The 14,834-nt window shown below is 30.5% G+C and overlaps 1 protein-coding gene across 1 annotated transcript; it reads right to left on the bottom strand.

Annotated features, from left to right (window-relative positions):
- Positions 1–6,909: 6,909 nt before the first annotated feature.
- LOC141684501 (UDP-glucose 4-epimerase GEPI48-like) lies at positions 6,910–14,012 on the bottom strand. The gene is made up of 9 exons (XM_074489516.1): positions 13,633–14,012; positions 11,557–11,606; positions 10,324–10,459; positions 9,407–9,508; positions 8,968–9,195; positions 8,131–8,209; positions 7,688–7,770; positions 7,413–7,504; positions 6,910–7,203 (listed from the first exon to the last, which is right to left on the bottom strand). Exons 1-9 carry the CDS (start codon positions 13,816–13,818, stop codon positions 7,089–7,091), a joined length of 1,071 nt encoding a protein of 356 aa, XP_074345617.1. The 5' UTR covers positions 13,819–14,012; the 3' UTR covers positions 6,910–7,088.
- Positions 14,013–14,834: the final 822 nt, after the last annotated feature.

Genomic DNA, 14,834 nt, shown 5'->3' with positions numbered 1-14,834 from the left:
TAATTCTAATTGATCCGTTGGTCGATCAGTTAATTCCAATTCTAATTGATATTGGAGTCAATTTCCTCCACTAATTTAAATTCTATTTCATATTTAACTATATATCATTATTAATTGATATTAAAGTCAACTTCTTCTACCAATTTTAAATTCTAATTCATATTTAGTTTTATATTATTCTTATTGATATTTCGGACTAAAAGCAATTTAAGCAAACTAAATATAATTAGTTGAATTTAGTTTGATATAATGTGTCTCGGATTAAGACAAAATAATAAATAATACTCATACGGCTAAAAAATTATAACATTGAACTATGATAAAAAATAATATATATTAGTCATCCAAGATAAAAAATATAATAAGATACAATTGATCCAAACTAACACAAAATAATAATTAAAATATAATTCAATCAACTAAAATAAAATCATATATATTAATTATCCGAGCTAAAAAAATTATCTTATTGATGCGGACATAAAAAGTTAAAATTAAACTAAAAATAATTAGTTGAATTTGGTTGTAGAATGGGTCTCGGGATAAAATAAAATAATGTAAACCACTTCTACGAGATAAATTAAATTAATATTAAATTAAGCATAATTCGTATCCGTCTGTACTTGATGAAATTATTTAAGTACCCTTAATTAATTATTCTAATTCTAATTGGTCAGTTGGTCGATCGATTCACATCCAACTCTATATCATTATTAATTGACACTAAAGTCAACTTCTTTTACCAATATTATTTTAATTGATATTTCAGACTAAAATCAATTTAAGCAAACTAAATATAATTAGTTGAATTTAGTTAATATAATGTGACTCAGGTGAAGAGAAAATAATAAATACTATTGATTCGGCTTAAAAATTATACTATTGAACTAGGATAAACAAAATAATCTATCTATACTATTATATTATATACGAAATAATGAAAGTTTGGTTGGTAGTCGGTATGGTCATCGTAATTATGGTAATATTAAAATAAAACACTCTCATAAATAAATTATTATTCATAATATAATTATATAAATACAAATATAATTGTAATATATCTAATAGTTTTGATTTAAACAAAAAAAATATTATATTAAATAAAATTTTACTATTTATCCAATTATAAATAAAAAATAAAAAAATTACGTACAATTAGTAGAATTTGCAGCCTCGAATTTAAATAAAGTAATAAAGACCGATAAAAATTTAAAGGCAAATTTGTTTGGTCGATATATTGTCATGAGACTAAAACAAAAAAAAATAAACGAGTTAAAACAAAATAGATTAAAAGTAAATTCGTTTGGCAGATATATAATATCATCGAACTAAAATAAAATATACATATTATCAATTCGGTCTAAAACATAATAATATTCATTTCGGGCTAAAATGAAATTAAACAAAAGACTAAATATAATTATATGAATTTGATTGACATAACGGGTCTGAAACTAAAGCCAAAATTTGCTACCTCAGGGTAAAACAATATAATAAATACTACCGATCTAGCTAAAAAGTATTTTATCAAACAGGGCTACAACATAATGCGTTGGTCGATATAATGTTATCAGAATAAAATAAAATATGTTATCCATTCGCTTTAAAATAAAATAATATTTAATCACAGCTAAAATAAAATTAAAAATAAACTAAATATAATTAGATGGTTGATATAACGGGCTAAGACTAAAACAAAATAATGTATATTATTGATCTACGCTAAAACTAAAATTAAATTTAAATTAAAGGTAATTCTTATATTATTAATTTGGGTTAAGGTAAAATTAAAGTTTACCTAATTCGTTGTTAGGTATAATGATTGTGGGATAATTGGAATTTAACCCTAATAGCTGAAATATTAAAAATTTGATTCCGGATCTGTGTATAAAATATTTAGGTTTATATAATTACAAGGTTTTTTAAATTTCTATAATATCCAAAATTATTTTAATAAAATAAAAATAGAGATGATTCACTAGTTAGTATAATTGCGTCAGACTAAAATAAATCAATACATAATATTCATCCGGGCTAAAAAAATAATATAATTGATTCATGATAAATCAAAATTAAAATAAGAAAATAACTATACCACTAAAATAAAATAATATGTATACATAAACTTTTTTATCATTAATCGGGGTTTAAACAAATTAAACCAAACTTCTGATTTATCATTATCAGACTTTATAGTTACAAACTTAACAGGTTTTAACTTTGGCTTTTGCTTAACAACAGGCTTAATTTCTACAGTTCCTTTATCATTCTTATCCTCTCCATAACCTAAGCCCTCTTTCCAATTTTCACTACTTAGCAAATTTTGAGTTGTTCTGCCAGAGTTAGTCCAAGTCCTGATTATCTCTCTTTCCTTTTCTAACTCAGTTTTTAGAGATTCATTCATTTTTAGCACTTCATCCCTAACATAAAAAGCATCATCTCTATCCTTCTGAGTTTGATGGAACATAACTAACTCTTTTTCTAAGAAATCATTTCTTTTCTTAAAAGCAAGATTTTCAGAAGTTAATCTTTCACATGTTAAAGTTTGATCTCTATAACTAACAAACATGGTTTTAAGATATCTTCTCAACTCATTAATATCATCAGTATGAAAAGCATAAGTAGTCTGAGGTACCTTTGTTTCAGCAGCTTCAGAACTGCTCTCAGCACTTTCTTTATCAGCATTTGCCATCAATGCATAGTTCTCCTCACTTTCAGAGTCTGAGGTGTCTGTCCAGCTTTTATGCTTTGTGACAAGAGCCTTGCCTTTGTCACCCTTTACTTCTTGCAATCAGGAGATATGTGGCCTTTCTCACCACAGTTATAGCATTTGACATTGGTATAATCTCCTCTATCAGACTTTCCTCCTCTGCCTTCAGATCTTCTGAAATTCTTCTTGTCAGAACTTATGCCTTTCCTGGAAAACTTCTTTCCCTTCCTGAACTTCCTGTATGCAATCTTTGTGATCCCTTTCACCATAAGAGCACACAGCTTCATCATCTCCTCATCAGCATCAGTCTCAGGCAAGCTTTCAGAATCTGAGTCATCATCACTTTCAGAACTTGATGACTCAGTATCAGACTTTGTGAAAAGAGCTTTACCCTTGTCTTTCCTTGAGGTAGATGCCTTGGGGGATTCTTCTTCAGCCTTAAGAGCAACTGTCCTTGACTTTCCTCCTTTCCTCTTGCTTCTTTGTTCCATCTCAAGTTCATGAGTCTTGAGCATTTCATAAATTTCATCAAGAGTTGTTTCATCAAGATTGTAATTGTCTCTTATTGTTGTTGCCTTCAAATCCCAACATTCAGGAAGAGCTAACAGGAATTTAAGGTTTGAATCTTCAAGATCATACTCCTTATTAACCAGTGACAGATCATTCAAGAGTTTGGCAAATCTATCATATAAATCAGTCAATGATTCATTAGCCTTTGAGTCAAAGTGTTCATACTCTTGAGTGAGTATTGTCTTCATGTTCTTCTTAATTGTATCAGTTCCCTGACACCTTGTTTCCAGAGCATCCCATATCTCCTTAGCAGTCTTGCAGTTAATTACCCTATTTGACATTACATTATCAATGGCACTATGCAGTAAGTGTCGTACCTTAGCATCCTTAGCAATTGATGCGATATCTTCAGCAGTATAATCACTCTTTTCCTTTGGTACGGTCTTTGCTGCTTCACCTGCAACTGCAACAGCGAGCTTGGTTGGTTTGTGAGGTCCTTCCTTGATTCTATCAAGATATTCAGGATCTGTAGCTTCCAGAAACATGGTCATCCTCACCTTCCATATGGCATATTCAGATGGTCTCAGTATGAGAACTCTGATGGTTTCATACCGACTTTGAATTTGTGTCTTTGGAGGTTCTTCAGTTTTGGTAGGCTTAGTTGGAGTTTCTGTGTCAGACATGATTGTGTTTGGATCTTTAACTGTATGTGTGTTAACAGATAAGCTCTGATACCACTTGTTAGGTCACACACACTGTAGAGGGGGTGAATACAGTGTAAAATACAATCAAATCGAACTTTTAATATTTCAAGTAACAGAAAACAAACTTTATTGAAACAATAAACTCTGTTACAGTATGGAACTGTTACCTCTCAGTGATGAACAAATATCATGAGAGCTGCTAGGGTTACAATGAATAATCTTCTCGAATATGATAATACTTATAGTGTAAACCCTATGTCTGTGTTTATATACTACACAGTTACAAGATAATCGCTAATTGATATGAAATATAATTCTGCTTCCTAAAATATATCAATCAGATATCTTTTCTTCCAAGTATTCTATTCTTCATAGAATTGCTTCTTCATGCATATCTCTTCTTATGTTTATCTCGATCTTCTTTCCTTTAATCAGCTACTGTCCTTATCTGAACGTCCTTCAGCACTTAAGTTCTGATATCCATTTTCTGATGATTATCTCCTGATAATATAACTACTGATATCCTTAAGTCCTGACTTCCAGTATAAGTACTGATTCCCAGTTAAGTACTGATTTGTCCTGTTAAGTAAGATCTGAAAACTAAACATAAATCATATTAGCCATGACATTATCAAATATATCTAACAGGTTCCAATGAAAGCATGATATAAACAAGGTCTTAATAAACTGAATAATAATTAAAGTACGAATAAATGAGATCTAGGTTCAACAAGAACGAAAACGAGCATCCAAAGTTACAACTAATCCAAAGAATCACAAGTTGAAAACAAGATCTTCTTTTTCGGAGTTGTTTTCTGCTTCTAGGTCTTCTCCTTAGTATTACAATCTTCCCGGATGATGAAAACCCTTTTTTAAGTATATATAAGCACATATTGGACCTGGACCCTTAAAATCGTCAAATTCCACTCAAAAAAAGCTTTTTCAGCGAAATCAGCGAAGTCAGCCGCGCATCAACACGCGGCCGCGCGGCACTAGCAGGCGGGCGCCTGACACCAGCAGGCGGGCGCCTGCAGCCTTTCTGGAAAATTCTGATGAATCTTATTTTGGCCATAACTTGAGTTCTACTCGTCAGAATTAGGCGATTCAACTGCACACGCGAATCTAACGAGATTCTCTACAACTTTACAATGACCTTGGCTTTCAAATCTGATCACTTTTCATCATATTTCCTTTAAAAACTCCTTTTTCATTTAACTGATACCTGCAATGCAATAATACAAAAACACATCAAAATACCAACAACTTGAGTCCAATACACCAATTTAAGCTTGTAATAAAGTGTTCCTAGTGGATATAAAATCCACTTATCATAAACACACCTATGAACTTGAACAAAATTAAATATTTCAATCCGTGATATTTATTTAAAAATTAAAATTTCACTAAATTATACACATACATATTTAAAATAATTATGAAATCATATTATCAAAATTTTCTAATAAATAAATTTCAAAACTTAAAATTTTCACTTCATATTGAATTCAAAAATTATATAATATTAAAAAAAATTTGTGCATCGCACGGGTTTTAGGCTAGTATATTATAATAGACGAAACATTAAAATTTTTGTAGTCGGTCGGTCAGTACTTGCTGAAATTACTTATCTACCCTTACCTATTAATTTTAATTTTTTTTTTATCGTAGATAACCCGCAGCCGCTACACTTCGGGTGTGCAATGGGTAAACCCTACAGGCTCACGTAATAGCATGCAAATCATGTGAACCAAGGTAAACCGCATTTAAGCGACAGGCTTTGACTCGGGAGGCATAACCATAAATTCTACTCCCGTGGGATTCGAACCTGTGACCAAAAGGATAATTATCCCCTCTTTAACCAATTGAGTCAACCCTTACGGACCCTATTTATTTTAATTCTAATTGATGTTGGTGAATCAATTCTAATTTTAATTGATATTAAAGTCAGTTTCTCCACCAATTTAAATTTTATTTTATATTCAACTCTATATCACTATAATTGATATTAAAGTCAACTTCTTCTACCTATTTAAATTAATTTCTTCTACCAATTTTAATTCCATTATATTGAGTTTTATATTATTTTAATTGATATTTCTAGCTAAAATAAATTTAAGAAAATTAAATATAATTAATTGACTTTGGTTGATATAATGGGCCTCGGGCTAAAACGTAATAATAAATACTACTGATGCGACTATAAAATTATATTATTAAATTAGGATAAACAAAATAATATATATTATTCTTTCAGGAAAAATATATTATACAATTGATCAAAACACACACAAAATTAAAATTAAAATACAATTCAACCAACTAAAAAAATATTATATAATAATTATGCGGACTAAAACAAAATTATCTTATAGATCTTGACTGTGTGATCCGTGTATCGTACGGATTTTAAATTAGTATACTATAACATACCGATTACAAATATTAATATGTGAATACAAATATATTTGTCTTATACATGACATGAGTCATGTCCAAGTGTTAATCTTAATACGGAAGAAAAAAAATCTATCGTGTCCAAATATGAACACAAAAGCTAATTTTTATTTTTACTTTTCATTTCGTGTTATTCTATCATGTCCTAAATTGACAAATCTAATACGGAAGTGCGCGACTGTGTGTAACAAACTGGAAATAGAATGAAATGCAAAGAGGTGTGTAATTATGATTTACCAACCCAGTTGGAAACAACCAAATATGAATTAATAACCCAGATGGAAACCACCAAATATGATTTACCAACCCAGATGGAAACAATTAAACACTAACTTATGAAATTGAGATTCCAATCTCTCGTTAACCTAGTTCATTAACCATGAACCACCCTCCCCCTCGAGTGATTGGAAAATATTGAACACCACCATCGTCAAACTTTATGTTAAGCTTCTTACTTTTGGTCAATTGAAATTTGTTTAAAAAAATTAAACCGGATATTCAGGTTGTTCTTGTTAGGCTGCTACATTGAAATGCACTCTAATAAGATTTATGATGGAATGAGAACCGGTTCTTGTACAAGCAAATAAAGTTGCAACTTTCTGAAAAAAAACTGACGGGATAGATAAAAAAGGTTTCTTGTACTTCTGTCACGTATTTTAAAATTAAAACAACTAACTGTGAATGAACTTCTGTAACAGCAAATGAACAACTCAAACATCCGTGAAGGGATCCTCAACAGGCCCCTCTGGAGGCTCATAGCCATATGGATTCTTGCTGGCCCAATTCCACTGATCTCTGCACATGTCATCAATGTTAAATTTTGCCCTGCACCAAAAACCACTGTCAGTTACAATTTAAGATAACAACATTAAACTTCTTATCTAATTATATAGTAAGATTGAACTACGACGTGACTTCTTTTCCTTCCCTACAACATTTTACATGCAACTTGAATCATTTTATAACCAGTTACTAAAAGGATATTGCTGAAGACAAGACGAACTAAACAATAGTCCAAAAAGCAAGGCACTTACTTCCAATTTAATTCCTTCTCTGCTTTAACAGTAGACCCATACACAATCTCAGCATCTCCAGGGCGGCGATCAGCCATTACCAGCGGAATCTCCTATAACAAGAAGAAAAATATTATATAGCAGTTCATCATTTGCACGCTGAAAATTTCATAAGGGAGAGGTTAATGCTAACAAAAAGAAAATAAAAAATACGCTTATTAAAACCCATTTAATAGGATAATGCAATAGACACGTTTACGGCACAGCAGTGAACAACTATGTTTAAGGCTTAGTACCATTCCAGATGCCTTCTCGAATGCTGCAACCATTTCTAAAACTGATGTTCCTTTTCCAGTTCCTAAGTTGTACACTTCACAACCTACAATTGCAACAGAAAAAAACGGAAGAAAAACTGAGAGATAATATAACACATTTAAAATAAACAAATGGATATTTCACAATATACTTTAAAATATGTCATAAGCAGAATTGTAAGTAGAATATTGCTCTAATGAGAAAAGTGAGAAATGGCCTTAGGAGCAAGTGCCATCTGCTTTTCAAGTTGAAGTGTTCTTCATAAATTAATTATGATCATTTAGCATTACTCGTTAAGTTTCTGTATCAATGTCACACAACTGACAATTTGATACAATGCACGAATAATAGATATTAAATATAAAAATCAAAACGGGAAGACTGATTGGAAGTTTAAAAACACGAGAAAGAACCCTAAATTTACCTATAGAAGAATCAGATAACTTCCTCAAAGCAGCAATATGACCGTCTGCTAAATCCATAACATGAATATAATCACGTACCTACGAAGTGAAAACAACCAAAGCTGTTAGTGTAAAATCAAGAATTATATGTGAAGCAAGTACTATTTGCATGATGGCACTCCTATCTATTACTGTGTATGATATGTATACATGTTACAAATTGATCTTTCTGTTTACATTGATAAGAAATTGCTAATTGGCAAAAAAAAGATATAGAAATTGCTAGATGATAACATTAGATAGTTAATAGTATTTACAGAAAATGAGGAAAAGCTCCATGGGGTTAAAGTAATTTACTAAAAAAACTTAGCATTAGGGTCTTTAATATTACTAGCATAAATCCCATGCGATGCACGGGTTTCTATTAATATTTTAAATTTTTATTTATCAAGTTATATTATATTTTTAAAATATTTATATAAATATATAATGATTATAAATTTATAATAAAAATAATAGAATAACATGTGGTCGTAATTTAGTAGAATAAATAGACTATTTTTTGTAGTTTAACAATTTAGTAGTTTAGCAGATATGTAACACTATTATTTATATCTTTTAATAATAGAATAAGTTGTATTCGTAGTTTAGTAGGATAAGTATACTATATTTAGTAGTAGTTTAATAATTTAGTAGTTTATTAGATATATAACACTATTTATCTATTTTTGTAATAATCAAAATTAGGAAAATTATCGTTGAACCAAACCGTTGAACCAAATTATCTCTATTCCGGCTATTATAATATAGTATAGATAACTGTGACCTGGCCCAAGACGAAGGATAAGATAACATACCCCTGTACCATCACTTGTTGAGTAGTCATTTCCATATATAGTTAATGCAGCTCTCCTGCCAACTGCTACTTGTTGCACAAAGGGCATGAGATTGTTTGGTATTCCACGAGGATCTTCACCAATATAACCACTAGAATGTGCACCAACCGGATTAAAGTATCGGAGCAATATGATTTTCCATTCTGAGTCTGAGCGGTATATATCACGGCATATTTCTTCAATAAAAAGCTAAATAAATGAAAATCAAAAGTATGTTAGATAAGTGTTCTAAAGCAGGACATCAAGTCCAGAAGGCTAGAAGAAAATGTTAGAAGTTTCATAAATGTATTATGTAAAAACTCCATTTTTAGAACAGAACTGTATCCACTAACCAATACCCTACGATCACATATATAAAGCTTCTGCATTGACATAAACATAAAATATAACAAAACTATACCTTTGTTCGCCCATATGGATTTGTTGCAGAGAGTGGAAACTCCTCCGTGCATGGCACCTCCTTTGGCCAACCATAGACTGTAGCTGAGGATGAAAATACAAGCTGGAAAGTTGAAAGCAGTATTAGCCCATCAACTAAATCAATATCTCGAATAATAAGTTTCAGAGTGGGATAATATCTGTAATCTCTAACTGCTTATATGATATCCATTAGCACCAAAAGAAATTAACGAATAACTAGCATATATGAACAACTAAAGTCAACATTCTAAATAATAATACTTGCACAAAGTTAATTACATGATCATTTTACTAATGATGTGAATAAGATTATAGTAACATGAAGCAAGTTGGATGTGTTATCAACGCTGAGTGTCTGCGCCTCATAGCGCAGTTTCAAAATCAAAAGAACCACGACATGACTCAACTTTATAATAAACTGGACTCCAGGTAAGGCTCCGCAAAAAGGAAAAAAAAGAAAGAGGATAAACTCAAGTTAATATGTTCTGTATCTAACTACTAATCTTCTAATTCGCAAGAAATGAAGAGGGAAGATAAAATTAAGACTTCAAAATGATGTGACATGATATGCACGAACTGTAACACAGTACATCTACTTGCAAATTCAAATTCCATTCAAGGTAGAAAGATTATAAAAAGGCCAGAAGTACATGCACTAGCATAAATGCAAAAAACCTAAAAGGATGTATCAAATAGGTATCTATGTAGGATAGAGGAGTATATATGAAAAGCATTTGCAGCAAAGAAGCAAATACCAGAAATACATAAAGATTAAAGAGTCTTGGAAGGCAATCATAGCCCAAACTCAAACCCACAGTACAGGAGAAAGAAAAAATTGGAAAAAATAATTTATTCACTAGCATCTATCATTTAAGATTGAGTTTAACAGTTAGATACCCTTTTGCAATCATGAGCAGCCATGACTTCCAACAGAGTAACTGTACCATTGATGTTATTGTCATAGTACAACAATGGTTTTTGCACACTTTCACCAACTGCTTTTAGTCCAGCAAAATGGATAACAGCATCAAACCTGCAGAGTAATCAGAAGAAATGAGAAGACTTATTTAAAAGTTGGATGGGTTGAAAAGCAATTACATCAAAATAATTTATATGTAGAGGTAAAAAGTAAAACGTTCTTTTTCTAATAATTCAGATACAGAAACTTGCCATCAGTACGCACTGTAGTAAAAAAAGTGTACAACTAGCCTAATACAGGCCAATTTCTCATTTTAAACAAAATCATTTCCACGTAACGAACACTTAAAGGGGGGAAGCAGTGGACACGGAAAAGATTTAAGCCTTGAACAAAACATGCAATTTCATAATTCAGCGTGTAAATCAATATATCACATTATACTGTCATTTAGGCCACTATTGTCACAATCTTTTTAGTCATATAATTTATGCCTCTACAACTAAAATTTCATAATGGCACTATCAAAATCGATACTAAATTCGAGGCACAAATCTTTTAAGCAAAACTAGACGGGCAAGGTACAGAGATTTGGTGATCGTGTCCTTAACACTACTTTTTATAAGGACTGGACTGAACCTGGTCTTCCACCCCTAACGTCGTCTTGAATATAAGTAAATTTATTATTTTCTATCTACCTGCTACCTTCATTATTTTTTTGGATATATTATGAATCATAGTTTTATTTGTCCTTTTTCGATTTATTTATAACTTGGCTGTTTTACCTTTTTTTCTTCTAGTATTTGATCTTTCCACCGTAACCATATGAAAATAATATCGTTCAAGAAGCAAAATTTAAGACACTCTAGCCTTCCTCGTTAGAAGATTTAATTTTATATTTCCCCTGTTTCTCAATGAACACCAGAGTATATTGTTTATGTAACTATGTTATAAGGAACATACTTCCATCAGAAATTGAAAAGAAAATTATTTTTTCTACCCGCACTCCAGAACGATTAAAATTTAGTTTGTAATTTAATATAGGATCGACAACATTTAGTATTTTAATGATAATTCAATCATAAAAGTTATCCAAGTATTATCAACATTCTGGCTTTGTGCCACAAGTTTATTACACAAGTGAAATGTATATAACCAATTATAAAAACATGGAAAGGAAATATTACAATTTAGAATACAAACAGAAAGCTTACTTTGTTGAAGCAAAAAGAATTTCAAGTTCAGGCTTATTCCGGAGATCTATCTGCAGGCGTTAAAATGCAAATCATTAGTTTAAAAAATTGCAAGGAAATATTTAACATTGACGGTATTATGTTCATCAGTAGGAAGAAAATATAATTAAGAAAGAAAACTCACAAACAAGTTCCGTCTATAGCAACATCAAATATTTATAATTAATACAGAACATTAAAAAATGCAACTTAAAAATATAGAGATGAAAGTGCATGTTGTCTAAATTGTGCTATTGTCAAGTTTAAAAATACTCCCACTGTTTCATTTTAACTGTCGCTAGACTTTTAAGCACGCATCTCAAGATGCATTGACCGCATAGTAAAAATTATCATTTCTAAAATTTTCTTTTTGTAAATAAAATTTTAAATTATATATTTTTATTCAGAAAAAGAAAATTTTAAAAATTATTATTTTAACTATGTGGTCAAAACACTTAGAAATAAGTTCAGAAAAGTCAAGCAACAATTAAAAAGAAACAGAGGGAGTAGTTTGGTTTCTTAACTTTATAGGGTGATGAACTTCGCATCCACTGACATATTTTTTGTCTAAAAATTGTGCTATTGTCAAGTTTAAGAAGGGCATGTCTGAAGTAGTTTGTTCACATCTTCATCAAATCTCGTAGGACCCTAAACCTCTGCTAAACCTCGTAATTTGGGGAAAAAACAAGAAACTACACTTAAATCCTCAAAACTCCATTAAAATCCCTATCAAAACTCCATTAGAGCTTTAACAGAGCTTTAAAACTGCAATGGACTTCCATAACAACTCTTACCAAACTGCATAAGTTACAACTTCTTTAAGCTTACTCCATATGTTGAAACTAAGTTTATTAATGCCAATATTTTGATGGGAATGCAACATGCAAATTACTTAAAAACATGTTAAGAAAGGGTGTAGTATTACTTTAATCGACATTACTGTACACTCTGGAAAATAAACATTTATATCCTCAATTAATAATAACATGGACAGAATCCTATGGCAATATAGCTCTCTAGGATATGCATCAACCGCCTAAAGTAGCTTGAGCTTAAAATTTGAAATTCATCAGAATTGAATCCAAATTGTACACTAATTTTGGGTTTAGCAAGGATGGTGCTTAATTTAATGCAATTAGACTGGAAGAAGAAATGGTCATTCTATGTATAAGTATAATTATTCATCTTACTCTTAAGATAATGGAATGATTATTGGTTTTTTTGTTATGTTTTAGTGTTAATCCAAATTAGATTAGAAATGGAACTAAAAACACTACTAAATAACGAAGATAATGAACTAACTTTCAAAGTAACCTGAATTGCAGAGACAAGGCTAGCTACAATCGAAGGGTTTTAAATCGCTACACTTTCTGCTTTATTCGAATATTTTACGAGCCGAGCTCGAGTAGCTCACAAACAGTTTGACAATTGGGCAAACACCAACTTAAGTATTAATATGGTCTACAAAACTAAATACTTCTGTCCACATATTATAAAAAAATATGATGCAAGACATCAGTTATGTGAGAGCAGTCACAACCCAGCATTTTTCACTGCTACTTGATTGTTTAGGGTGCTCTTTTTAATTTGACCTCAGACCTTTTCCGGAAAAAAGAGTATAAGAAACCAGATAATAACTATTCACAATAGAAACGACACAATAAGGACCTATATTTTTCAACCTCCATCTCAAATTTTCCTTATGAACATCAAGGCAGCAGACAGTAGCTTGGCTATATAACAATCCCTCTATATTTTGTAGCCAACACGACATACTTTTAACATAATTTACTAAACAAGCATTTCTCCATAAAATTAGTAACCCCCTAAATATGAAATATTTTCAAATTTTATTTATAAAGACAAACACACAATTTTACTTAATCTCAGAAATCTGTAAAAATCATTTTTCCCCTAAAAGTAAACTAAAGAAAGTCAATCTTCTCAAATCACAAATATATAGTAAGAGAGAGAGAGAGAGAAAGAGAGAGAGAGAGAGAGAGAGAGAGAGAGAGAGAGAGAGAGAGAGAGAGAGAGAGAGAGAGAGAGAGAGAGGACCTTGTGAAAGGAGAGATTAGTACCAAATTCACCAGCAAGAACCTGAACACGTTTAATAGACAAGGGAGAAGAATTATCAAGATTATCAATTACAACAGCTTTATAACCACCTAGTAATAGCTGAAGAATTGTATGGCTTCCAATATAACCTGCGCCTCCTGTCACTAATATACACTGCTGCGCCATTTCCTAATCAAATTCAGATACACAATTACATATATATATATAATATATCCCAGCTCCCTTTCTATATATCACGTGACAAGTGTTGAATATATGCGGCGTCACTGGTGACTGTCTGCTTTTAAAAGAAGAGTCGTGATTGTACTGTTCTGTATATGTGACCGGCCCATAAATATACACACACAATCTGATGCTCTGTTTCTGTTTAAACCACTCCAGGTTCTGGCTTCAGTATTAAATATGTTTTGCTCCTTTTTTATTGAAATCTAAAATCAATAAACTAAATCGGTTTTTATTTAGAAAATTTATAAAAATATTCATGTTTTTATAAACCCAAACCCAACCCGAAAAGAGTTCGGATTTAAAAATTATATACAAATCCAAAATATTTGAGTTCAGTAAAATCTGATCAAATCAATACAAATCGGATATTTATTAATTCGGTATAAATTGTCATCCTCAAATACGACACTGAGTTGAGTTGAAAAATTGAATTAGTAAAATAAATCGTAAGTTATCTTGGAGTTTAATTCTAAAACTTATATGTGTATTAATTCAATTTATTTGCATACATAATTAAATGTACATACGACTATTTCTAAGGGTAACCTTTTAACTTTACTAATTATGATAAAGTTTAAATTAATTAAAAAAAATAAACAAATAAAAACAATGCACATTATTTGTTTTTTGTTAGGAATGCACATTATTTGTTGATCGTAATTATGTTATAATAATCGGTAATCGGAAGAGATCGGTCAATATACCGATTTAAGATTAATCGGAAAATGGGGAATTAATCGGATATATTTTAATATTTTAAATTATATTTAATTTTTATAACATTTCTTTAGTAGTAATTTATAAGTTAATATATTTACCATATTATAAAATTTATTATTATTTTAATTTAATTAAAATTTTATATTATATATAACAACTTATTTTTAATATACAGATTAAGAAGAAAACGAAGTAATTAATCGAATTTTAAAAATTAAATTGCTCACGTGTTTTAT

Source organism: Apium graveolens, chromosome 9 (assembly GCF_009905375.1).
Source record: "Apium graveolens cultivar Ventura chromosome 9, ASM990537v1, whole genome shotgun sequence".
Classification (NCBI taxonomy): domain Eukaryota; kingdom Viridiplantae; phylum Streptophyta; class Magnoliopsida; order Apiales; family Apiaceae; genus Apium; species Apium graveolens.
Note: the sequence above shows the minus strand (reverse complement) of the source record. Positions and strands in the feature narration are given on the sequence as shown.

Excerpts from the sequence above, each read along its gene's own strand:
- LOC141684501 (XM_074489516.1), bottom strand. The coding sequence starts at position 13,818 with ATGGCGCAGCAGTGTATATTAGTGACAGGAGGCGCAGGTTATATTGGA. Across the intron at positions 11,607-13,632 it reads CTAATCTCTCCTTTCACAAG|ATAGATCTCCGGAATAAGCC; the intron begins GTCCTCTCTCTC and ends TAACGCCTGCAG. Across the intron at positions 7,204-7,412 it reads GAGAAGGAATTAAATTGGAA|GGCAAAATTTAACATTGATG; the intron begins GTAAGTGCCTTG and ends TTTTTGGTGCAG.